Consider the following 27,028-nt stretch of genomic DNA (forward strand, 5'->3'; position numbering starts at 1 on the left):
AGCTTAACATCCAAGGATGCACGTTGTATTGGAAGGCTAGAGGGGTGGGATGGCTCTGTTGGTAAAAAAAAATGAAGTGACATAGGATGAGAAGCTGTAGGTTCCTTCTGGGTAGAGTTAAGAAAGTGCAAAGGTAAAAAGAACCTGAGTAAAATGGTTTTACTACTACAAGTTAGGAACTATGAACAGTATGAAAGTATCAACAATCATCTTGAATGTCACAATGACAATGAAGATTTGGAGGATGCAGTCATCAAAAGTATTGTATGAAGGCAGTCCATTACCTGCACGAGGTGTCTGTGCTGATTTTGTTAACTCACAATCGATCCAAAGAACATGGTGGCGTACACTGGATGAATTCCTCTGTCGATATCTTAGGAACTAATTCTCAGTTTTACAGTGCTATTGTAGTACAGATGGTGTTTTAGTTTGTTCTATATTTCATTTACTTGTTGCTCAGTTAAACATTACTTTGTTTTTTTTTGGTACCTTTTTAACTATTTTCTTGAAAATTCAGCTAGTTGGGCCTGACTTCACTGTGGAAGTTGCGAGCAATATGCCAGAAATTCAATTGTGTCAGAGGGCAGAAGTGAATGTAGCTGCTATTACTATGGAGAAGGTGATTGGGATGCTGAAAGTTCTGGAGGTAGCTAAGTCACCTGGACCAGATGGATCACAGCCTAGGGTTCTGAAAAAAGTAGCTGAAGAGATTGTGGGAGCATAAGTAATGATCTTTCAACAATCACAAGATTATGGAATGATTCCAGAAAAATGGAAAGTTGCAAATGTCACTGGACGTTTTAAGACGAGGTGGAGGCACAAGAAAAGAAATTATAGGCCAGTTAGCCTGACTTCAGTGCTTGGGAAGATGTTGGAATCCATTACTAAAGATGAGGTTTTGGGCTGTTTGGAGGCACATGTTAAAAGAGTTTCATTTTACATAAAATCAGCATGATATTCTTGAGGCGAAATCTTGCCTGTTGGAATTCCTTGAGAAAATGACAGGGTACATAGACAAAAGTATAGTCAGTAGATGTTTACTAGGATTTTCAGAAGGCCTTTGACTAGGTGCCATACATTGGGCTGCTCAACATGATAAGATAAGGTATTACAGGGAAGATACTAGCATGGATAGAAGATTGGCTGACTGGCACGAGGCAAAGAGTGGGAATAAAGGGGCCTCTTTGAGTTCGTTGCTAGAGACTAGTGGTGTTTCACAGGGGTTGGTGTTGGTACTGCTTTTTTTTTTCAAGTTATATGTCAGTGATTTGAATGACAGAAGTGTTGGCTTTATGTCCAAGTTTGTGGACAATACAAAGACAGGTGGAAGGGCATGAAGTGTTGAGGAATCAGGCTACTGCTATCAGGAAAGAGCTACAGAAGGTTCAGGACATATACAACCAAGTTAAGGGACAATTACTATCCCTCAACCATCAGGCTCTTGAACCAGACGAGATAACTTCATTCACCCCCATCGCTGAACTGTTCCCATAACTTTTGGACTCACTTTAAAAGATTCTTCATATCCTGTTCTTGATATTTATTATTTATTATATATTATAAGAATATGTAAGATTTTTTTTTTCTCAGCTCAAGCTGGTAAAACCTGGCATATCGTCATATCCAAGCACACTCATTGCTAGGAACTTTCAGACTATTTTAGTGGTGTATAGTATTCTGGCTTCTGGAGATTTACATAATAATTGTTGTACAGGCCTAATTGTTCAAAGCTATTGTGTAGTGATTTTGGGATGATACCAGTTGCACATATGGACAATGTATACCCTGTTCATGTTCCGTTGTCTATCAATTTCCCCTCTTAATTCAGCATGTTTCTGGTGTTTTTCACTTACTGATTTCTGTATGTTATATGTGTTTGGAATGGCTGTATCTACTTCTTAAGCTGTTGTTACTTATTTATCCTGTTATATCTGGACGATTATTATTATTTATTTTTGTATTTACACAGTATGTTGTCTTTTGTGCATTGATTGTTTGTCCATCCTGTTGGGTACGTCTTTCATTGATTCTGTAGTTTTTCTTGTATTCACTACAACTACCCACATTAAGATGAATCTCAGGGCTGCATAAGGTGACATATACAGTGGCATGCAAAAGTTTGGGCACCCCTGGTCAAAATTTCTGTTACTGTGAATAGTTAAGTCAGTAGAAGATGAACTGATCTCAAAGTCATAAAGTTAAAGATGAAACATTTTAAGCAAGATTAGTGTATTAATTTTGATTTGTACAATTTTAGAGTGGGGGGGAAAGGGAAAAGAGCCCCATGCAGAAGTTTGGGCACCCCAAGAGATTTGAGCTCTCAGATAACTTTTACCAAGGTCTCAGACCTTAATTAGCTTGTTAGGGCTATAGCTTGTTCACAATCATCATTAGGAAAGGCCAGGTGATGTAAATTTCAAAACTTTATAAATACCCTGACTCCTCAAACCTTTTCCCAACAATCAACATCCATGGGCTCCTCTAAGCAGCTGCCTAGCACTCTGAAAATTAAAATAAATGATGCCCACAAAGCAGGAGAAGGTTACAAGAAGATAGCAAAGTGTTTTCAGGTAGTCGTTTCCTCAGTTTGTAATGTCAAGTTGAGGTCTGGAAGACCTAGAAAACTTCCTGCGAGAACTGCTCGTAGGATTGCTAGAAAGGCAAATCAAAACCCCTGTATGACTGCAAAAGACCCTCAGGAAGATTTAGCAGACACTGGAGTGGTGGTGCACTGTTCTACTGTGCAGCGACACCCGCACAAATATGACCTTTGTGGAAGAGTCATAAGAAAAAAACCTTTCCTGTGTCCTTACCACAAAATTCATAGTCATATTTTATTGATCCCGAGGGAAATTGGTTTTCGTTACAGTTGCACCAACCAAGAATAGAGTATAAATATAGCAATATAAAACCATAAATAATTAAATAGTAATATGTAAATTATGCCAGGAAATAAGTCCAGGACCAGCCTATTGGCTCAGGGTGTCTGACCCTCCAAGGGTGGAGTTGTAAAGTTTGATGGCCACAGGCAGGAATGACTTCCTATAACGCTTAGTGTTACATCTCGGTGGAATGAGTCTCTGGCTGAATGTACTCCTGTGCCCAACCAGTACATTATGTAGTGGATGGGAGACATTGTCCAAGATGACATGCAACTTGGACGGCATCCTCTTTTCAGACACCACCGTCAGAGAGTCCAGTTCCATCCCCACAACATCACTGGCCTTACAAATGAGTTTGTTGATGTCTGCTACCCTCAGCCTGCTGCCCCAGCACACAACAGCAAACATGATAGCACTGGTCACCACAGACTCGTAGAACATCCTCAGCATCGTCCGACAGATGTTAAAGGACCTCAGTCTCCTCAGGAATAGGAAATTGCATCAGAAGTTGGCAAAGGAACATCTCAACAAGCCTGATGCATTTTGGAAACAAGTCCTTTGGACTGATAAGGTTAAAATAGAAATTTTTGGCCGCAATGAGCAAAGGTATGTTTGGAGAAAAAAGAGTGCAGAATTTCATGAAAAGAACACCTCCCCAACTGTTAAGCACAGGGGTGGATTGATCATGCTTTGGGCTTGTGTTGCAGCCAGTGGCACGGGGAACGTTTCACTGTAGAGGGAAGAATGAATTCAATTAAATACCAGCAAATTCTGGAAGCAAACTTCACACCGTCTGTAAAAAAGCTGAAGATGAAAAGAGGATGGCTTCTACAACAGGATAATGATCCTAAACACACCTCAAAATCCACAATGGACTACCAAGAGGCACAAGCTGAAGGTTTTGCCATGGCTCTCACAGTCCCTCGACCTAAACATAATTGAAAATCTGTGGATAAACTTCAAAAGAGCAGTGCATGCAAGACGGCCCAAGAATCTCACAGAACTAGAAACCTTTTACAAGGAAGAATGGGCGAAAATCCCCCAAACAAGAATTGAAAGACTCTTAGCTGGCTACAGAAAGCGTTTACAAGCTGTGGTTCTTGCTAAAGGGGGCGTTACTAAGTACTGACCATGCAGGGTGCCCAGACATTTGCTTCGGGCCCTTTTCCTTTTTTGTTATTTTGAAAATGTAAAAGATGGAAACAAAAAAGTAATCTTGTTTAAAATATTAAAGAAATGTGTCATCTTTAACTTTATGCTTTTTGGAAATCAGGTCATCTTTTATTCGCTTAGCTATTCACAGTAACAGAAATTTTGACTGGGGTGCCCAAACTTTTGCATGCCACTGTATGTACTTTTTATAATAAATTTACTTAGAACTTTTGAACTTTGAGTCTGAAGAACACTTGGCCAGATTATGAGAATGGAGAAAAAAAGTGGTAGATGGAACATAATGTAGGGAAGTACATGGTTGTGCACTTTTGGTAGAAGGAATAAAGGTATAGTGTAGACTATTTTCTAAATGGGAGAAAATTCAAAAATCACTGGTCCAGGTGGACTTGAGAATGCTCGTGCAAAATTCCCTTAAAGGTTAACTTGCAGATTGAGTTGGTGGTAAGAAAGACAAATGCAATGTTACCATTCAATTTGAAAGGACTAGAATATAAAAGAAAGAATGTACAGCTGAGACTGTATAAGCATTCATCAGACACACTTGGAGTGTTATAAGCAGTTTTGGGCTCTTATCTAAGTAAAATTACGGCATTGGAGAGGGTCCAGAAAAGGTTCACAGGAATGATCCTGGGTATGAAAGAGGTAATGTATGAGGTATGATATCTCAGGTCTCGTACTCACTGGAGTTTAGAAGAATGAGGGGGATATCAGTGAGACCTACTGAATATTGAAAGGCTAAGATAGAGTGGATGTGAAGAGTAAGTCTTCTTGGGTGAAAGAGTCTAGGACCAGAGGGCACAGCTTCAGAACAGAGATGAGGAGGAATTTTTTTTAGCTAGAAGGTGGTGAATCTGTGTAATTGATTATCACAGACTGCTGTGGAGGGCAAGTCATTGGGTATATTTAAAGTGGAGGTTGATAGGTTCTTGATGAGTCAGGGTTTCAATGGTTATGGGCAGAAGGCAGGAAAATAGAGTTGAGAGGAATAATAAATCAGCCTTGATGGAATGCTGGAGCAGATTCAATGGGCTGAAAAGCCTAATTCTGCTTCTATGCCTTATGGTCCTTAAAAGCAAGGTTGCAATGCTGAGGCTTGTTAAGGCATTGGTGAGATCACAATTAAAGCATCATGAGCAGCATCCTAAGAAAAGATGGAGAGGGTGTAGAGGTGGTTTACAATAATTACCCTGGGAATGAAAGGGTTAATGTGTGAGGAGCTTTGGGCCTGTACTTGCTGGAGTTTAAAAGCATGAGGGGAGATTTCATTGAAACCTACCAAATACTGAAAGGCCTAGACAGAATAGACTTGGATGGAATGGTTCTGATACTGGGAGAGTCTAGAACCAAAAGGCACAGACTCAGAATAGAAAGATGTCCCTCTAGAACAGAGATGAGGGGTAATTTACTTTGCCAGAGACTGATGAATCTGTGGAATGCATAGACACAGATGGCTATGGAAGCCATGTCAAGTGGAGGTTGATAGGTTTTTGATTAGTAAGTGTCAGAAGTTACAGGGAGAAGGCTGGAAAATGGGATTGAGAGGGAAATTAAGTCAGTCATGATTGAATGGCAGAGTTGGCTATGCGCCAAGTAACCTAATCTTGTTTTTGTCTTAATGATCTTATGAATGTGAGAATCTTACTGTGATATCTTATGATCTTGTTACTGCATTTCACCTTGGAGAACATTGTCCTTTTTCTTTAAGATTTATTAGCGCAAAAAAAATCTGTTTTTGGTATACTAAGCTAACACTGGGATAAACACTTAAAATATTTTCTGGTCCTCCAGAATAGTTTAAATGACAATTGTTGCTGGATTATATACAATTTAACATCTCCTCAAGACGGTTTGTTGCTGCCTGTGCAATTTAAATATAAGTGTATAGCAAAGGAAGTACACATTCCATACCATAACCATAATGATAGCAGCAACACGTGATGTGGCTTCCCTTGTGGAAAAAAGATGTGGGAGGGAGAGAGAGAGAGAGGAATCTGAATATTCTCCACAATGGAATAGTTAGCGGTCAGATAGTTCAGTATGCGATGGGTCTAGGAAATCTTGATCACATAATGATACCTTGACAAGAACTACAGTGGAAACAGATTAGTATCTGCGACAGTTATGAGAATCCCCACACAATTAAGCAAACAGAAATAAATGTTTTGACTTTGGGGGACAGAAATGTCAGCATGAGCTTCAGATAACTGAACACAGATGTGATGAACCATTTGTGTAATCAAATTGAGGGTTAACTTACTATTGTCATAATTAGGGCAGATGTGTTTGTGCTTTTAAAAAAAAGTTTAAAAAAAATCCTCAAAGTTTGTTGATGTGGCCTAGTGCATCAGTGATAAGTTCTCCCCCCACTCACTGAGCACATTAACACGGTGTTGTTGTAGGAAATCAACATCCATCATAAGGGACCCCCACCACCCAAATTGTACTCCCTTCTTGCTGGAAAAAGGTACATGAGCCTCAGGACTCATACCACCAGGTTCAGGAAGAATTATTACCCCTCAGTCATCAGGCTCTTGAACCAGAGGGGATAACTTCACTCGCTATCACTGAATTGTCCCCACAACCAGTGAACTCTCTTTCAAGGACTCTTCATCTCATGTTCTCAATATTTATTGCTTATTTATTATTATTATTATTTCTTTTTGCCTTTTTGTATGTTTGGTGTCTTTTGCACACTGGTTGTCTGCCCTATTGCTGCAGTTTTTCCTTGATCCCATTATTCCTTGGATTTATTGAGTATGCCTGCAAGAAAATGAATCTCAGGGTTGCATATTGTGACATGTATGTACTTTGATAATACATTTTCTTTGAACGTTGAAATTAACAGGCCAGGGATCATTATGTCTATCTAGATTACCATTAATCTGGACTCCCTTTAGATTGAGGAGAATGCAACTCAGTTTGGTTTGGGGACTGTAATTCTGGAGGCTGTTAATGAGAAATTACATTATCAAATAACATCAAAATATATATTTTGTGCAATAGGTGTTCAAAAAGATGTTATATTTCTTGAATACTGTATACAACTCTGAGAATGCCAACACCCTAGATGTAACCATAGAAAAAGGACTATTGTTTTCACTGTGCATGTGCGATTAGCTATAAATGGCTAAAATTATCAAGAGTTCATATTTCTTTTTCTTAACTAATTCAGAAGTCTAAAAGAGTTGGGTTGAGTTGTTCTCCAATCTTGGCAGTTGAAATGCAAACGTTTCATCACTATGCGAGGAGTCATGGTCAGTGCCTTGTTGATTGTGGTGTGTCCTCTGAATGATTGGCCTTTATATCATGTCTGACGAATCTCATAGAATTTTTTGAGGTTGTAACTAGTAGAGTGGATAGGGGAGAACCAGTGGATGTGGTATATTTGGATTTTCAAAAGGCTTTTGACAAGGTCCCACACAGGAGATTAGTGTGCAAACTTAAAGCACACGGTATTGGGGGTAAGGTATTGGTGTGGGTGGAGAATTGGTTAGCAGACAGGAAGCAAAGAGTGGGAATAAACGGGACCTTTTCAGAATGGCAGGCGGTGACTAGTGGGGTACCGCAAGGCTCAGTGCTGGGACCCCAGTTGTTTACAATATATATTAATGACTTGGATGAGGGAATTAAATGCAGCATCTCCAAGTTTGCAGATGACACGAAGCTGGGTGGCAGAGTTAGCAGTGAGGAGGATGCTAAGAGGATGCAGGGTGACTTGGATAGGTTGGGTGAGTGGGCAAACTCATGGCAGATGCAATTTAATGTGGATAAATGTGAAGTTATCCACTTTGGTGGCAAAAATAGGAAAACAGATTATTATCTGAATGGTGGCCGATTAGGAAAAGGGGAGGTGCAACGAGACCTGGGTGTCATTATACACCAGTCATTGAAAGTGGGCATGCAGGTACAGCAGGCGGTGAAAAAGGCGAACGGTATGCTGGCATTTATAGCGAGAGGATTCGAGTACAGGAGCAGGGAGGTACTACTGCAGTTGTACAAGGCCTTGGTGAGACCACACCTGGAGTATTGTGTGCAGTTTTGGTCCCCTAATCTGAGGAAAGACATCTTTGCCATAGAGGGAGTACAAAGAAGGTTCACCAGATTGATTCCTGGGATGGCAGGTCTTTCATATGAAGAAAGACTGGATGAACTGGGCTTGTACTCGTTGGAATTTAGAAGATTGAGGGGGGATCTGATTGAAACGTATAAGATCCTAAAGGGATTGGATAGGCTAGATGCGGGAATATTGTTCCCGATGTTGGGGAGGTCCAGAACGAGGGGTCACAGTTTGAGGATAGAGGGGAAGCCTTTTAGGACCGAGATTAGGAAAAACTTCTTCACACAGAGAGTGGTGAATCTGTGGAATTCTCTGCCACAGCAAACTGTTGAGGCCAGTTCATTGGCTATGTTTAAGAGGGAGTTAGATATGGCCCTTGTGGCTACAGGGGTCAGGGGGTATGGAGGGAAGGCTGGGTTCTGAGTTGGATGATCAGCCATGATCGTAATAAATGGTGGTGCAGGCTCGAAGGGCCGAATGGCCTACTCCTGCACCTATTTTCTATGTTTCTATATACTTTTCAATAGGCTGATTGAAAGCCATTTCAGAAAATCAGTTGTGAAGTGAGGAGGAAATCTTGTTGCTGATTGGCTGTATGGTGAACTTCATGCAGTGTCATCAGGAATTTTGCCTGCATCTGCTGATAAATAGGACTGATGTCTATGTTTGTTTACAGAATTGTTTGTGGAAAGCCAGGTTTCTAGGAATTCTCATACATGTTGTGTGTTTGCTTGCACCATGGCTTTCACTGATTCCCAGTCGAATTTGTGCTCCTCTCAATTTTCATGGGTAGAGACTAGGGAGAGTTGGTCATGCCAGATCAACCACTGGAGCTAGACACCTTCCAAGTTAATCTAAAAGAGTATCTGGATATTGCTGAGAACATCACACCATCTTACACACTCTGTGCTTGTCTCAATAATGATTACAAGCAGTGCCAGAGACATCCATATTAAAGAGTGTAGACATCGATCTATCTCTGGAGATCCACAGAGATCCAGATTCAATTCTGACTTTGGGTGCTGTCTGTGTAAAGTTTTCACCTTCTCCCTGCAGCTGTGTGGATATCCCGATGTGCAGGTTGAATGGGTTAATTGGACATTGTATTTTGCTCCCCATACGTAGATGAGCAGTTCAGTATGTGCGAATTGAAAGGATTAAAGGAGAATAATGATAGAATTAGAGTAGCATTATTGTAAAGAAATGCATGGTGGTTGTCATGGACTTGGTGAGCCCAAGAGCTTGTTTCTGTGCTGCATGACCCTATGATAAGACTGTTTACACTTGGTGGGGGTATAATACAAGAAGAACAAGCAACTTGTGCTTAATGGCTGCTTCTGATGACCCGTCTACTTTGGGATTTGCAGCATTTTTGTCACAAAAAGGCCTGAGATATTTTGGAATAGGAGTTTAAAATGCACTTGTTAAATATATTTATTATTGTTGAGCTGTTCTCTTACTGATGGATGATGGGGAAGGAGAGGTTGAGTTAAGTTGTGACCAAGATAGTCACTAGCCGATTTATGCCCTCTGGTGTTCGCTTGGTTGAGGAACAAACTGGACCAGGACTACTTACCATTAAACTAGTCATGCCACACAGGCTCTTGAGCTATATAATTACTGTATTTTTTTTTCTGTTTGTGACAGTGTTCTTTTAACTGAAATTATAGCTATGTGTACTATTTGTACTATGTGCATTGTGCCATGTGTTGTTGATAATGTGTTTTGCATCTTGCCCCTGGAAGAACACTTTTATTTGGCTATGTTGATATATGGTTGAATGATAACTGAAGTTAAACCTGAAGTTCATACTTCATGATGTGTGCTAAACTTTGCAGTATTGTCATCAGTTATATCTCTGAAATTCAGATGCAGTCAGTAGAATATCAGAAGCAGCATTCTTCCTGCCTGATTTATTAAAGTATACACTTACTACACAATAATACATTTTTTCCCTATGTGTTAGTATTATATTTTTCCCCTCAGTTCTTAACTACTTAGTAGTTGGCTTTTTAGCGACATAGCAAATGCTGTTAATTTTGTTTCCTTTACAAAATTACAAATTTATGACAAAATTTCCTCAAGGGAAATATAAAACTGTATTGAAAAGCTATATAAAGTGTGTGACAGCCACTAGTAAATGTACCACTGTCCTTTGTTATAAAGAAAAACAAGCATTATACTTCATTTAGCTTCCCCCCCCCCACTGATAAACAGTACAAACAGCATAGTGCATTTCCAAATGAGCAGAAATCCTGCTTCTTCTTAATGCAAGTGTCTTAAGAATTCTGTGCTTTGGCAGAACTTGGCATAGAGCCTGAAAATTAGTGTGCGATGTGTAGGACAATGTTGAAGGTAAATTCATAGCACAAAGAGACTGCATTGTTCTTCAGCATTTAGGAAAGTGATAACAGTGTTGAAGATATTGTGGATAGATTCTTCTTTGGAAGCTGTGGAATAATGAATGATGTATCCAGTTGAGTTTGGACTGTTTTCCTTAATGTTACAAAATCCTTCATAATAGATTCATCATGCATTGTGGGGGTAAAATGGTATAAGAAGTCAGTGTAACTGTCATCTAAACTTTCTTTCTATTCCTTCAAGCCATTTGGACCATGACTTTGGCCATTTTCCATGAAGCCACTATTAATATTGTGTGCACGTATCTTATTCCTTTGATAGCAGTTGGATACTTCCCATGTTTAAAAAAAACTATGTAAATCTAGTGAACTTTATTGTGTAGTTATGTATTTGATAGGAATTTGTAGTCACTTAAATTAGCGTGTTAAATTCAGCTTGAAATTCTAGGGGTCTGAAAAATTCTATTTGGTAGTATCTATAGAAACACTTCCATAATACAATAGTGAATTGGTTATTACATTATATTACATTACCCAGCAAAAATTATTTGAAATTGACATTTTTAAAAAAAGACATTGTTCAACTTTTACATATTGTTAATGTCCAGAGTACAAATCGAATGACCTACAAAATATTTAAGACTTCAGACAAAGGCTTACGTTGTGTTTAGTTGCTTGCAAACCTATTTTAGATTCTCGCATGAAGAACTGTTTTTTATGTTGTTATGCTTTTAAATAGATGCTTAAAGGGAATGTATTTTACTGAGAATGCTTAATGACCTGTCTAAATTAGTTAATTTCCCAAGTTTGTTTGAAGTGTTGGCATTTGATGTGCATGTTGCATGTGTGATAATACATATTAGTACAACACATTTTTAAAAAAAAAAATTTCTTCATAAAAGTACTTAGTTGACCTAAGTAACAAAACACAGGACCTACTTTTTTACTGCCTATATTTATAATTCCTTTATTTGATAGACTATTTTTAATAATCACTTTTTCCCAATTCCTGTTCATTGTGGAATTTCGTGCCTTGCCACTTATTCTAATCTTGACTCTGTATTGTAATGTATTCAGTGAAAATGAGGATAAGCTTGAGGGTCGTCCCAAGTTTCATGTTCTTCGAGATGAAGAAATGTTTTATGATCTTGGTGACTATAGGTAAGCAGAGCAGCATGAAACCTTTGAGTCTTTATCATAACTCTCGTTTAATGTCGGTAGAATGTAGTGTGATGGGATTTACTACAAAATAGATTAAATAATTTATAGACAAATAATCACAAAGTTTTAGCTTCATCTTAATTAAGAGCTTGCGGCTGGCTAGAGTCAAGTTTCTTTTTCCATTACAAAAATTTCTCTTCACCAAAGAACAGATTCTATTTGCTATCTATAGATGTATGAAAATTTTTTCCTCACAGTTTATACACTTGAATCAGTTAACATGGACTAGTACAGGCTGAACTAAACTGAACTTTAATGTGCTTTGTACTCCATGGTTTCCCACAGCATTGTTTCCTGATCTCTGCCTTTACAATTATGCTTCATTAATGCTTGGTGACATCACTCTTATCATATTGCAACAATCCGAAAGATAAAATTGTAGTTCAGTGACAGGATAAGTAATTTTGAGTCCTGAGTTACTGATCCAATGTCAAGTTTCAATTTCAACATGCCAACTGGTGAAATTAAATTTAGTTAATTCAATAAATAAAGTTAATATCAGTAACATTGATCTTAGAACCACTGAATTGTTGTAACAATCCATTTGATTAACTCATTAACTTGCGGACTGTTACAGGAAACATAAGGTTGTTTTATTAAGTGATTTTAACTCTCCACACATTGACTGTATTACTACACTTTATTATAAAAAGTCTAGATAGGATAGAATTTGTCAAGTGTGTTCAGGAAAGATTCCTTAACTAGTACATAGAAGTCTCAATGAGAGAGTGTGCAATATTTGATCTGCTATTAGGGAATGAGACTGGGCAGGTGACAGAAGTTTGTATAATGAAACACTTTGCATCTAGTGATGATAATGTAAATATGGAAAAGGATAAGTCTGGTCCTCAGATTGAGATTCCAAATTGGAGAAAGGCCAATTTTGATGATATTAGAAAGGATCTGGCAAGTGTGAACTGGGACAGGCTATTTTCTAGCAAAAGTGTATTTGGTAAGTGGGATGTCTTCAAAAATGAAATTTTAGAGTTTAATGCTTGTATGTGCCTGTCAGAGTAAAAAGGTAAAGATAACAGGTTTAGAGGGGAAAAAAAAGAAATGCATAGCAGGTATAGGCAGGTAGGAACAAATGAGGCACTTATGGAATATAAGAAATGTAAAACAACACTTAAGAAAGAAATCAAGAAGGCTAAAAGAAAGCATGAGGTTACCCTTGCAGACAAGGTGAAGGAGAATCCTAAAGGATTCTAGAGATATGTTTGGAACAAAAGGATTGCAAAGGGAAAAAAAGGTCTTCTGGAAAATCAGAATGGTAATTACAGTATGCATGAAGCCAAAAAAGGTGGGGGAGATCTTAAATGGATCTTTTGCAGCTGTATTTACTCAGGGGACAAACACAGAGTCTATTTAAGTGAGGCAAAGCAGTAGTGAGGTCATGGACTCTGTGCAGATTATAGAGGAAGTGGTGTTTGCTGCCTTGACGCAAATTAGGGTGGATGAATCCTCAGAGCCTGACAGGGTGTTCCCTCGGACCATGTGGGAAGCAAGTGCAGAAATTGCCGGGGCCATAACGGGTATTTAAATCATTTTTAGCAACAGGTGAGGTACTGGAGGAATGGAAGATTGCTAATGTTATTCCAGTGCTTAAGAGAGACTCTAAAAATAAACCAAGAAATTATAGGTCGGTGAGACTGACAGCAGTGGTGGGAAAGTTATTGGAAGGTACTCTCATGAACCAGATATCAGTATCAAATAGACAGGGACTGATTGGGGGTTGTCAGATTTGTGCTTGGTAGGTTGTGCTTAACCAACTTTATAGAGTATTTTGAGGAAGTTACCGGGAAAGTTGATGAAGTCAAGGCAGTGGATGTTGTCTACATGGCCTTTAGCAAGGCATTTGACAAGGTCCTGTATGGGAGGTTGGTCAAGAAAGTTCAGTCACTCAGGATTCAAGACAGGCAAATTTGTGGATGACATCAAGATTGGGGGTGGGACAGTGCGAAAGATCATCAGAGCTTTCAGTGGGTTCTAAACCAGATTGTGAAATGAGCTGAAAAGTGGTAGATGGAATTTAATGCAGACAAGTGTAAGGTGTTTCACTTCAGTGGGCCAATCAGGGTAGATCTTACACAGTGAATGTTAGGACACAGAGGGGTACAGTAGAACAAAAAGATCTGGGAATATAGGCCCATAATTCATTGAAAGTGGCAGACAGGTAAATAGGGTGATAAAGCTTATGGCACATTGGCCTTCGTAAATCCAAGTACGGAGTATAGGAGATTGGATGTTATGTGAAGTTGTATAAGACATTGGTGAGGTCTAATTTAGAGTGTTATGTGCAGTTTTGGTCATGTTCTTACAAGAAAGATGTAAATAAAGTTGAAAGAGTGCAGAGAAAAATTATAAGGATGTTGCTAGGACTTGAAGACCTGAGTAGTAGGGAAAGATTGAATAGGTTAGCATTCTATTCCTTGGTTGAGGGGAGCAGGTTGAGGGGAGATTTGAAAGAGGTGTACAAGCTTCTGAGGGGTATAGATAGGGTAAATATAGGGTAAATATAAGCAGTCTTTTAGCACTGCAACTAGAGACCATGGGTTAAAGGTGAAAGGTGAAATGTTTAAGGGGAACATGAGGGGAAACTTCTTCACTCAGAGGGCCGTAAGAGTGTGAAACGAGCTGCCAGCACAAGTGGTGCATGCGAGCTCCATTTCAACATTTAGGGAAGTCTGGACAGGCTCATGGATGAGAATGCACCTGATCTGGCTGCAGGTCGATGGGACTAGGGAGTTTAAATGGTCTTAGCACAGACTAGTTGGGCCGAAGAGTCTGTCTCTGAACTGTATTTTCTATGACTCTATGACACGTGTCCTTAAAAAGAGAAGGAAATTTATCATCCTTAAACTGGTCTGGTCTATAAATAACTCCACACTCTCAGTGAATCTGTCTCATGATTGGAGGTCAATTGGGTATAGACAATGAACTTTTAACAACATCCATGCCATATGAATGGACAAAAAAATTAAATAAGTTTTTGCTGCACAAATGTATAAAATATATTGTTTAATACATATCCTGAATGCAGCATGGATTAATCTTTTGAGACATTTAATTAAAACGAACTACAGAGCTCTGTGGTACACCACCTGATCGAATAGTACATTGAGCCTTCAGAAACATTGATCATAGTCCCAGGTATTTTAACACTTTTTTTTAAAGAAGGGTGAAATCAGATGGTGGACAGAGCTTAAAGAAAGACGCAATATATTCCAAAATTGTTTAATTGAAATGCATTGTGCTGGCATTGTTATTTGAAATGTGATCTGTAGGTGAAATGCATTCTTTGGCATGTCTGATCTGATTAAATCAAAAAAAGATGTATTGCTTCAAACTGCATTTTGTACAAGTATTGCTTGTCTTATTGCTTGTTCGTCTGTATATTGTTCTACTTTCTGCTAATTACTTCCATTGGAGAATAGGGTTCATATGGGATCATTTCTTTACAATTTCCTCCAAATTATGTGCAATGTTTTGGTAATCTTTCAAATCTTGAAATTAAAGTATGTTTAAAATGGAGTGATATTGATATTAGTAGTGAAAAAAAATAAGGAAATGCCATTAGATGAAGGAGTGGGTCAATCATCTCTGCTCCACTATACAACTAAATTATGACTAATCTTTAACTTTGGCACCACTTTGCTGCACTGAGCACTTATCCCCTTACTCTTTTAATAAGATAATTTATCAGTCTTCCTTGGATACATTAAGTGAATGACTAGGCACCCTAATTTAGACTGTGACCCTTTGTTTAAAATTTTCCAGTCAGCAAAATCATCAACTCTGCATATACCATTTCACATCCCATTAGAATTGTATGTACTTTAATGAGATCGCCTCTTATTCTTCTAAATTAAACATAGGTCCACAGTGTTTAATCTCTCCTTATAAGACAAATCTGCCATGCTAGGAATCAATATGATGAATCTCCAAATCCAGCTCTGTTGCAAGCAATCTTTCTTATGGTACATGTGGCACCATGGTAGCGTTTAGCATGACACTATTACAGCTTGGCTCATTTCAGAGTTCAATTTTGGCACTTCTGTAAGGAGTCTCTGTACATCCTCCCTGTGGAATGTGTGGGTTTTCCACAGGTGCTCTGGTTTCCTCCCAGTCTAAAGATGTACCAGGAGGTCAATTGGTCATTGTAACTTGTCCTGTGATTAGGTTAGGGTTAAATGGGTTTGTCAGGGGTTGCTAAGGCAATGTGACCGGAAGAGCCTCCTCCACACTATATTGCTAAATAAATAAATTAACCCTCCTAAGTACTAACACATTTCAATATCTCACCATTTAAGAAATAGACAGTATTTTCTAGTTTTTCCCCCAAAAGTGGATGACTTCACATTTCTGCATCTTGTATTCCATTTGCTGTGCCTTTGCTCATTTGCTTAACCTATGTTCTCTGAAACCTGACTACATCTTTCTGACAGCCCATACTGCCACCTATATGTGGATGTGATCCATGCCTCCAAATGATTAATATTGTGGTGAGCATTCAGTCCATGATGACAGACGAGAAGGGCTCGTCTATCTGAACAGCCTGCTTTATTGCAGCAAGCACAGTAACAGGCAGAGCGCCATCGCTCGGTGAGAACTAACCCAGTCCAGTACAGACAAGGGAGCTGATTATGACGCGCCCCAGTTACAGTCAGGGTGACCCACAACATTAAGTAAAATGCAACGGTAAGTGAACTTGAACATCCCACCATAATCCCACAAACACATTTTACAACAAGCTGGCCACCAAGAATGCTGAGAGCGAACTGTCGTCCAGGCCCCCACCCCCCCCCATGCTCTCTGGAATGCCACACTGTATTCTAAGCAGCAGAGGCTCCAAAGGGGACCCCTTATTCTTTCAAGCTGAGAGTGACCCATTCACCCCTGCTCTGATTTCTGTCCATGAACCAAGCTTCAATCAGTGGCAGAAGATAGTTTGATAAAGAGTTAGATATAAAGGCAATCAAGGGCTATGTGGTCAGTATAGGAAAGTAGTGCTGAGCTGATACTATTGAAAAGTGGAGTGGGTACAAGGGGCTGAATAGCCTGCTCCTGCTATTTTTGTTATTAGTCTATAAGTGTCTTGTTGCAATTTCCTAATAGATTCCAGCATTTTCCTTAACTAATGTCAGGCTGACAGGTCCTGTAGTTCCTTTTATTTCTTTCTTTCTCCTTTCTTAAATAGACTTTGCTCCCTTCCAATCATAGGAGCCTTTCAAGAATTTTGGAAGATGACAACCACCGTACTTGCCAATCTGTTATATATCATAGCTGCAAGTCATTAGGTCCTGGCAATTATCACTCTTCAACACCATTAACTTCTGCAATATTAACCGTTTTTTAAACTAATGCTAATTTCTTTCATGTCTTCCTTTACTCTCCACTTGAGTCATGATTTTCATGAGGTTTTGTTTGAAGATGGACACACACAATTTGTTCAGTTTTATGCCAATTCCTTCCTTTGTACATTTTCTTGAAAGTATGTTAGCAGCCCCCATTACTTTCTGCTGTCTTTTCTGATTTACCTGGCTACAGAAGCTCTTATTTGTTTTTGTGTACATATCTCACTAGATTGCCTTCATATCTTAGTCCATTTTTGCGGTTCTTCATTTTCTTCCAATCTTCAGACTTACTGCTGTTTGTAAAGTTCTAAGCCTTTTCCTTTTAATCTGGTACTACCTTTGACTTCTTTTGAAAGCCAAGATTGGACCACTTTCCTTTTTTTTGCTCTAAAGGGATAGATAATATTTGTAAACATTTATTTTTGTTAAAAGTTAGTTATTACTTATTCTCTATTTTAGTTTTAATCTAGTTTCTCAACTTACCATGGCCAAATCATAACATTCTTCATGCATTATTCAATTTTAAGACCTTGGTTTTAGTCTGTAATATTTTCAGTTCATATGTGAAAAGATACTAACATGATCACTGTTCCCTGAAGGCCCCATAATCACCCGTCATTAATTAATCTTCCCTCATTCAAAGTAGATCTAAAATACTACATAGAAGTATAGAAACATAGAAAACCTACAGCACAGCACAGTACAGGCCCTTCGGCCCACAAAGTTGTGCCGAACATGTTCCTACCTTAGAAATTACTAGGCTTACCTATAGCCCTCTATTTTACTAAGCTCCATGTACCTATCTAAATGTCACTTGAAAGACCCTATTGTATCTGCCTCCACCACCGTTGCCGATAGCTCATTCCACGCACTCACCACTCTGAGTAAAAAAAACTTACCCCTGACATCTCCCCAGCACCTTAAACCTGTGTCCTCTTGTGGCAACCATTTCAGCCCTGGGAGAAAGCCTCTGACTATCCACACGATCAATGCCTCTCATCATCTTGTACACCTCTATCTGGTCACCTCTCATCCTCCATTGCTCCAAGGAGAAAAGGCCAAGTTCACGCAAGTTGTTCTCATAAGGCATGCTCCCCAATCCAGGCAACATCCTTGTAAATCTCCTCTGCACCTTTTCTAGGGCTTCCACATCCTTCCTGTAGTGAGGCAACCAGAACTGAGCACAGTACTCCAAGTGGGGTCTGACCAGAGTCCCACATTACCTGCAACATTACCTCTTGGCTCCTAAATTCAATTCCACGATTGATGAAGGCCAATACACCGTACGCCCTCTTAACCACAGAGTCAACCTGCGCAGCTGCTTTGAGCATCCTATGGACTCAGACCCCAAGATCCCTCTGATCCTCCACACTGCCAAGAGTCTTAACATGAATATTGTATTCTGCCATCATATTTGACCTACCAAAATGAACCACTTTACACTTATCTGGGTTGAACTCCATCTGCCACTTCTCAGCCTAGTTTTGCATCCTATCAATGTCCTGCTGCAAACTCTGACAGCCCTCCACACTATCCAGCCTTTGTGTCATCAGCAAACTTATTAACCCATCCCTCCACTTCCTCATCCAGGTCATTTATAAGAATCACAAAGAGTAAGGGTCCCAGAACAGATCCCTGAGGCACACCACTGGTCACTGACCTCCATGCAGAATATGACCTGTCTACAATCACACTTTGCCTTCTGTGGGCAAGCCAGTTCTGGATCCATAAAGCAATGTCCCCTTGGATCCCATGCCTCTTTACTTTCTCAATAAGCCTTGCATGGGGTACCTTATCAAATGCCTTGCTGAAATCCATATACACTACATCTACTGCTCTTCCTTCATCAATGTGTTTAGTCACATCCTCAAAAAATTCAGTCAGGCTTGTAAGGCACAACCTGCCCTTGACAAAGCCATACTGACTACTCCTAATCATATTATACCTCTCCAAATGTTCATAAATACTCTGTCCCCTTATTGGTTTCTCAACATACTGATCTCTTGTACACCATGTATTCAACTGGCATCACACATTTACTGCTAAATTGATTCTCCTTGTCTATATGCTGATTTCAAGTCTTCCATGATTATTAAAATATCATTCCTGCAGTACCTCTAATTTCGTGGTTTCTCTCTGTTTTACTCAACTATTACTTGTAATATTTCCTTCTATTTTTCTCCACTCAAACTGACTCTGTTTCATTTTCAGATTTGAAATCTTTCCTCCACTTTATCCCTCTTTTTTAATGAAGTTTGCATGCCGCCTTTTCGATTTTGCCTTTCTCTTCTAAAAGTAATGTAAAATATTTACTTCCCAATCTTGGTCATTGTCCAAATATGTCTCTGTAATGACTATTGGATTGGACACACTGATTCCTATTTGTACTATTAATTCACCTACTTTATTACAGATAAAAGACCTTCAAATTTTTCTTTATACCATTTTCCCTCACTGCAAAATTCAAAAAGTTCAAGGTAATTTTATTATCAAAGTACATAAATGTCACCATGTACAGCCCTGAGATTAACTTTACTGCAGGCATACTCAATAAATCCAATAACCATAGCGGAATCAATGAAAGAACACATCAATAGGGCGGACAACCAGCATGCGAAAAAAAAAAAAAAAACAAACTGCAAATACAAAAGGAAAGAAAAAATAATGATAATAATAAATAAGCAATAAATATCAAGAACATGAAATAGATTTCCTGAAAGTGGGTCCACAGGTTGTGGGAATATTTCAATGATGAGGTAAGTGAAGTTATTTTATCTCCTTTGGTACAAGAGTCTGTTGCTGACGGGTAATAACTGTTCCTGAACCTGGTGTTGTGAGTCCTGAGGCTCCTGAACCACCTTCCTGATGACAGCAGTGAAAAAAGAGCATGACCTGGGTGGTGGGGTTTCCTGATGATGGATGCTGCTTTCCTGCAGATAGGCTCTTGTGTTTGTTGCTCTTTCCCTTCCCCGCAGGGACAGCTTATGTTGATACTAGCACTAGCACATTCACCCTTTCTCGTTAGCTTTTGAAATTGACCTTCACCAGATCACTCCTTCTCCTCCCCCCCAATATTTAGTTTAAAGTGTTATCATCTCTATTCAATTAAAAATTTCTGCAGATTTGGTGCCATAATTCCAGTAATTGAAACCCATTTTTCACAGACTAATCTTTGAGATGCATATTCAGTCCTCCATAACTGTGTTTGCCCTGTGCCACTTTATATGTAGCGTGGCCAGTAATCCAGGGAATATCACCTTTGATATATTGTTTTTTAATTTGGAAACAGATTTCATATATTCCCTCAGCAGGATATTCTCCTTTGTCCTATGTTGTGATTCCCACATGGATCACGAGAACTTGATTGTTTCCTTTCATCTGCAATTTCCTCTGTAGCCCTGAGGAGTTGTCTCTAACTCTGACATTGGAAAAGTAATACAGCTTTTAGGATTCAGATTTGCAGGTGCAGAAAACACAATTTATCCCCTAAGTTTACTGTCTCTTTTACCAATACATACCTTTCTCTTGCTCACCTTCATTAACCTCTTGTACCATGGCACTGAGTTCAGTTTGCACATATACCCTGAAACCCTTGCTCTCGACTGCACAGAAAACACGCATCTTGTATCTTCTGCAAGAGGCTTCTTCTAACCTACCTGGATTTTAGACATAATCATCCCCACTTCTTTTGGCTGACAAATTTATTTATTAAGATACCATGGAATAGGCCCTTCGAGCCCTTCAATCCAGCAATCCCCCAGTTGAACCCTAGCCCAATCATGGGACAATTTACAATGACCAATTAAACTACCAACTGATGCGTCTTTGTACTGAGCGTGGAACCAGAGCACCTGGAGGAAACCCACACATTCACAGGGAGGATGTACAATTTCCTACAGGCAGCGGCAGGAACTGAACCCGAGCAACACACACAAAATGCTGGAGGAACTCAGCAGGACTGCTGAAGGGTCTCAGCCTGAGATGTCGACTGTACTCTTTTCCATAGATGCAGCCTGGCCTCCTGAGTTCCTCCAGCGTTTTGTGTGTGTGGCTTGGATTCCCAGCATCTGCAGATCTTCTCTTGTTTAGAAACAAACCTGAGTCACTTGTACTGTAAAGTGTGTGCTGATGCTATGCTACTGTTCTATAAGTACTAAATAAAAAGAGCTGGAAAAGCTGATATATGTAGACACTGCATGCACAGGATGGCATGGATTTAGCTGAGCCCTCAGATTTATATTCCCAGGTAACAGGGTTTTAGTAACAGCACCAATTAACCACTTCCAGTAGGAAAATGAAAGTCACTTGCTTACTACTTCTTCATATTTCTATGATTTAAAATGTACAGAATTTAAGAACATTTAAATCTAAAACTAATGTAATTAAAACATTTTTTTAAAAAAACAACTAATTTAGCTTCCTACATAATATTGAGATTTTGTGGAGAAATTTTAAATTAATATCTCTGGACACAAGGTAGAATATGTTATGATACCTCTGTTCTTTTGGAGGACAACATAAGTTTAAACTGTTTGTGAGTCCTTTTTGCAGTGTCTTTTGCTCCATGACTGATGGCTGTTGACAGATAATCTCATTCCGGAGAACTGGACTGCAGCAGATTAAAATGCACCATAGAATTTCAAATCCTCATTAGAATTTTCTGAATATTGCCTTTCTACCTTTTGGCAGAAGTTATAGCTCATGTATGCAGAGAATTTTGTTGAACGTTTAAGGCATCACTCTTGGCTCAGTAATGGCACTCTTGCCTTTTGTAGCAAATGTGGTTCAAGTCTCACTCCGGAGCCTTGAGTGCATAGTCTAGCCTGACATTGCATGTGGTACTGACTTTCAGCTGAGAGGTTAAATAAAGCCCCAGCTGCTGTCTCAGGTGGATGTAAGTAATCTCAATGCACTGTTCAAAGAATAGCAACATGATTTTTCATATGTTCTATTGAATATTTAACCCTCAATGAGCTATGCTAAATATAGTTTACTTTGTCATTGCCTTTTGCAAGGCTAATCTGTATGTAAAACAGCTAATATATTTCCCTGGATTGTAATACTGCCCTTTAAAGCACTGACTTTTTAACTTCACTTCCTGGTCCTCATGCTAACTGATACTGCTAACTCCTGTCCCACCTCAAATTCTGGAACGTCTTCCCTTGCTAAGCATTATCAACAACTCAAACACCATTTCATGCTCTTTGCAACCTTTTGAACTTACACAGGGTCTTCTCCACTATCTCAGCAGCTAGGGTGGTGTACATGGAAACTAAAACAGAGAAACATGTCAAAGACTTTTTTTTATCAGAACTCGCTGATGTCACCTAATTGAGTCATTCTATCTTTTTCTGTTTTTATTTTTGATTTTCAGCATCTGCAGATTTTTTTTGGTGTTTCACCTACTCCAGTATCTTCTCTCTCTTAACTATTTGTAAAATTTAGTTTGTAATGCTACCATAGGGGCTGGAGTTGTTTTGCTATTCTAAAGGCACTGTATCAGCTTAAGTTATTAGCTGTATTTGAGGTCACATGCTGCTTTTCAAATGCTTTCTCACTCTCTGTCTTGGTATGTATTTCTTTCCCCACCCCATCTTCTTTAACTTCTGAAAACATTATATAGACGTTTTGGCAAAGTTGATCATCGTGTTATCATACCAAATGATGCCAGCAAGAAAAGACTTATAGAAGACACAGAGGATTGGCAACCAAAAACTGGAACAACTCAATCCCGCTCTTTTCGTATTCTTGCTCAACTAACAGGCACAGATTTCAGTAAGTGTAGTTAGGTTATTGATGTGCAGTAGTGTACAGCATGTCAGCAGTCGGTGATTTCTTAAAACTTTAACGTCTATTGCTCTAACAAACATAATGGTTAATGCCATTTAGACATTTGCTGAAATCCCTTTCAGTTGCAGTTTTGTGAGGAGAGGATGTATGATTTGGGATTTCTTAGGGAGAAATGTAAAATATGGATTGTTGAATGTAGAACATTTTCAGTCATGGCAAAGTTAAAAGAACAACTTGCATTGTACACTTCAAGGAAAGCAGACACCACATAGCAGAAATGCACACTTAGGGAGTGATGCACTCCTTCATCCATGCATGGCTAGATAAATGATGAGTTGGAGAATTTTATAGATAGGATGGTGCAAGTTAAATGGGTGAATTTAGAGAGGATATTTGAAAGAAGGATTAAGATAGCTTCTGTTAGTAGTGAGGCAAAATTAAAATGTACAGTGCTTGAATGCATGGTGGTGAGAGGTGGAGTAGGATTTGTGGAGAGAATAGTATTTAGAATAGGTTTATAGAGGGGTGGGAATGTGGATGAGCAGGTCTTGATGAAATGTGTATGTGGTTATAAGAATTTTGGGTAGTTTGGATTGTATGAGATGGTGGAAACACCAGTACTGAAATTAAAAGTAACAAAAGCTTAAAATATTCAAGAGTATAACTCCTGTTGTTCAGGGACAGCTTTGAATGTTAGTCCATTCAATTGTCTTAGTATTAATAAGTGATAGGCCAGTATTTGTAGATTCTCACTGAAGAAAAATATACAATTTAGTGCATCAGTTATGAGTGTCATTATAAACTAAATTGTGCTTTTGAGTAACCAGTAAATGCAAATATTTGAGGAATTTGATTTTACTGGGATAAAAATCTGAATAATGTTGAAAGGGTTTCTTGCTAAGTTGAAAGATTTTTGTGGAACAATGACTAGAACTTTGTCTGGAAGCAATTTATTTTGAAGAAATTTAGTTAAATTTAGCACCGAGAGGGCAAGGATATATTCATGGTTTCCTTTAATTAACTGGAATGTTGCATGATGTGTGTAGTACACCAAATGCTTAGCTTCATGAACCTGTAAACCTGAGTTGTGTTTTGTCTTTTCCCTTTTGAATGAATGAGATGAATTTTAATTTACATTGGATGAACTTTATATTGCTTACTTACTGGTATTAACATAACAAGGCACCATTTAAGGATGTGAAGAATATTTTCTTGTACGAATTTAAAGTAGTTAATCTGAGAGCATGTGAAAAGTATTCATGTTTAAATCTTTGTAATTTGAAAATTGTTTTATTTAGTATTTTAAATTAGCACATGCTATTAACCAAGAATCCCTCATTTATTTTCAATTAATTTCAGTGAGAGATCCAGATGATGAAGTTGTTAAAAAAGCCAGGTAAGGCGTGGAAGAACCAATTGATTTATGGCCTTTTTTAGGTGGCATATTCCAGGCAGTTTTCACGCTTTATGCTAATGTTTTCCATTATAAGCTCTGCATCCGTAAAGAAAATGGTCGATGAAAGATCAGGTCTTCTTCTGTATTGGCAGAACTACATTGGGCAAGACCAGGGGAATAGTGCAATTATGTTGTCACATTCATATCAGTAGTTGCCATTATAAAGAAAATTTTAAAGTGTTTGACTTTAAAATAGATTCCAGGTTAACAATGCTCGCCTGTCTTATAACCTTGGTTGAGTTTGTGCCCAAATACTGTTTTGCTCTTAATATACATTGGCACATGCATTTGATAGACAGTGTCAATAGCAGTAGAACATTGAACCACATTCCCTATAGATCAAAGACAAGGACATTGATAAACTTTCACCTTTCAATAACTTGAGGTCACCATTGCTTATGCACTTTTAATCAAAAAACTTTGCAACTAAAAGCATATCCTAAAGGATAGATATTCTGTTATGCCTGGTCTGTACTGTGACATATCGAAGCCCATCCATAATCTGCAAGACATTATTTAGTAACTGGATAAAGGCAGCATCTAACAGCTAAGAATTTTGATAATAAATTAATTCATTTGATTTGTACAGTACTTCCATTATTCTTAACTGAGCTATAACATTATGAATTTCTATGTGAAGCAATAAAAGTCAAAATTGTGGAAGTAGACAGATCTATGCAGCTGCTTGAGATAGTCGGCTGGAAATGAGCACAAGTTTTCTATCCACACTCGTAGTATTAATATTGTAAACCTGTTGTGCTTTTATAGCATAAAATCACAATTACAGGAGATGTGCAGTACATAGGGTAATTTTGTATAGGTAGAAATAAAATAAACATTTTGGATAAACTGTTTACTTTTTTTTCCCTTACTTCATGGATGCTATCAGGTCTGCTGAACAACTCCAGCACTTTTAGTTTTATTTTCAAATTTCCAAAATCTATAGTTTTGAAAATTTGTAGTCATTGCCAAAAAGGACTTTCTTTTCATAGAAGCAGATTTACTTCCTATATACGCTTTATTCTTGTATGAGGATAAATGAACTATTAATGGCTTTATTTTTTCAAATCTTGAAATTACTAATCGATTGATAACTCCAGCAACAGATGAGCAAAAATGAAAGTGATCCTTCCCAATGTAGTAAAGCTTAAGAATATAAGATACAGAGACAGGAATAGGGAGAAAAATTGTTTTTGATTTATAGCAGAAGGTGGTTAAATGCTCTAACACTAGTGATACAACTGCATGCACCAATGCATATTCATAACAAAACAGTATAATCATAGGTCATAGTCCTGATGAACAATCCCAGCCTGAAACATTGACTTTATTCCTTTCTAAAGATGCTGCCTGACCAGCTGAGTTCCTCCAGCATTTTGTTTCTTTACTCTAAGTTTCCAGCATCTGCAGAATCCTTTGTGTTTAAGATCATAGGTGACTCCTTTCAATAAGATCAGAGCTGACTCAGTTTTGGCTTTGCCTCCCTCCACATTCCTTGACGCGCTTAATTCAAATGATTGTCGGTTTCTGCCCCAGGAGCATGCTATAATTCCTCTCTGCTTTCTGGGAATGAGAATACTGAAGAGCATTGGCCGTTCTGAGAAAAGGAATCCCTCTTGTTCTAAGTACATGTCCCACTCAAGATCCATTTTTGCAAGCCTCCTCAGAATTTTATGCTTCAATAAGAAACATTTCTGAACTATAATGTGAGTAGAGCTAACTTGTTCAGCCTCTCTCCATATATTAGCCTCTTTATTCCAGAAAAATACCCTAATCGTGGTATTTTCTTAAGTATAGAGATCAAAACTGTATGCATTAGCCCAGAGATACGGTTGTTTCAGCACTCTGAAAGGACATTGAAACTTCCCTACTTTAATATACATTGTCCTTTGCAATCTGTGCCAATATTTCATTAAACTTCCTAATTACTTGCTGTTCCACTATGTCAGCTCCTTGCTTTTCATGTACTAGGACCCTCAAATCCCCTTCAACCATAGTAATTTTACACTCTCTAAGTTAAGTAATCATTCGTTTCTTTTTTCTTTCCATCTTTTCAATTTGGATAGCCAATATATTTTTCCACATCATACTCCTCGACATAGAGCATTACAGCACAGTTCCAGCCCTTCAGCAAAAGGTGTTATACTGAACTTTTGATCTAATCTGAGATCGATTTAAACTTTCTGTCCTGCATTACCCTCCATTTTTCTATCATCCACATGCCTATATAAGAGCTTGTGGGAAATGCCTCTAATGCCCCTAAATGCCCCTTTACTGCCGGATTTGGGAGGGTATTTGACGCACCCACCACTCTCTATGTAAAGAACTTATCTCTGACATCCCCACTCTACTTTGCTCCAAGTCACCTTAAAATGTTGCCTGTTTGTTCATTTCCATAGATGTTGCCTGATTTGTTGAGTTCCTCCAGCACCTTGAAATTATGTCCCCTTGCATTTGTCATTTTTGCCCTGGGAAAAAGTCTCTGGCTGCCCATTTGATCTATGCCTCTTAAATCTTATACACCTTTATCAAATCACCTCTCATCCTCATTCACTCTGAAGGGAAAAGCCCAAGTTCGCTCAACCTATCTTCATAAGCCATGTATAGTCTAGGCAGCATTTGCACCCTCTCTAAAGCTTCCACATCCTTCCTGTAGTGAAGCAGCCAGAACTGAACACAATATTCCAACCAGGGATTTATACAGCTGCAACATTACCTCATAGCTCTGGAGCTCA

At 38.6% G+C, this 27,028-nt stretch overlaps 1 protein-coding gene across 7 annotated transcripts in view; it reads left to right on the forward strand.

Annotated features, from left to right (window-relative positions):
• The window catches only part of pdlim7 (PDZ and LIM domain 7), a 144,899-nt gene that overhangs the window by 74,261 nt on the left and 43,610 nt on the right, over positions 1–27,028 (forward strand). The window contains exons 4-6 of one of the 7 annotated variants that reach the window (XM_063053432.1): positions 18,907–18,926; positions 22,671–22,822; positions 24,197–24,233. The exons of 4 other annotated variants lie outside the window; for them this stretch is intronic. In XM_063053432.1, coding sequence (XP_062909502.1) covers positions 18,907–18,926; positions 22,671–22,822; positions 24,197–24,233 — 209 coding nt within the window. Of the gene's footprint in view, positions 1–11,549; positions 11,634–18,906; positions 18,927–22,670; positions 22,823–24,196; positions 24,234–27,028 lie in introns of all 7 variants that reach the window. 2 more of the 7 variants (XM_063053430.1, XM_063053431.1) reach the window with 2 other exon arrangements.

Source organism: Mobula hypostoma, chromosome 7 (genome assembly GCF_963921235.1).
Source record: "Mobula hypostoma chromosome 7, sMobHyp1.1, whole genome shotgun sequence".
Lineage (NCBI taxonomy): Eukaryota > Metazoa > Chordata > Chondrichthyes > Myliobatiformes > Myliobatidae > Mobula > Mobula hypostoma.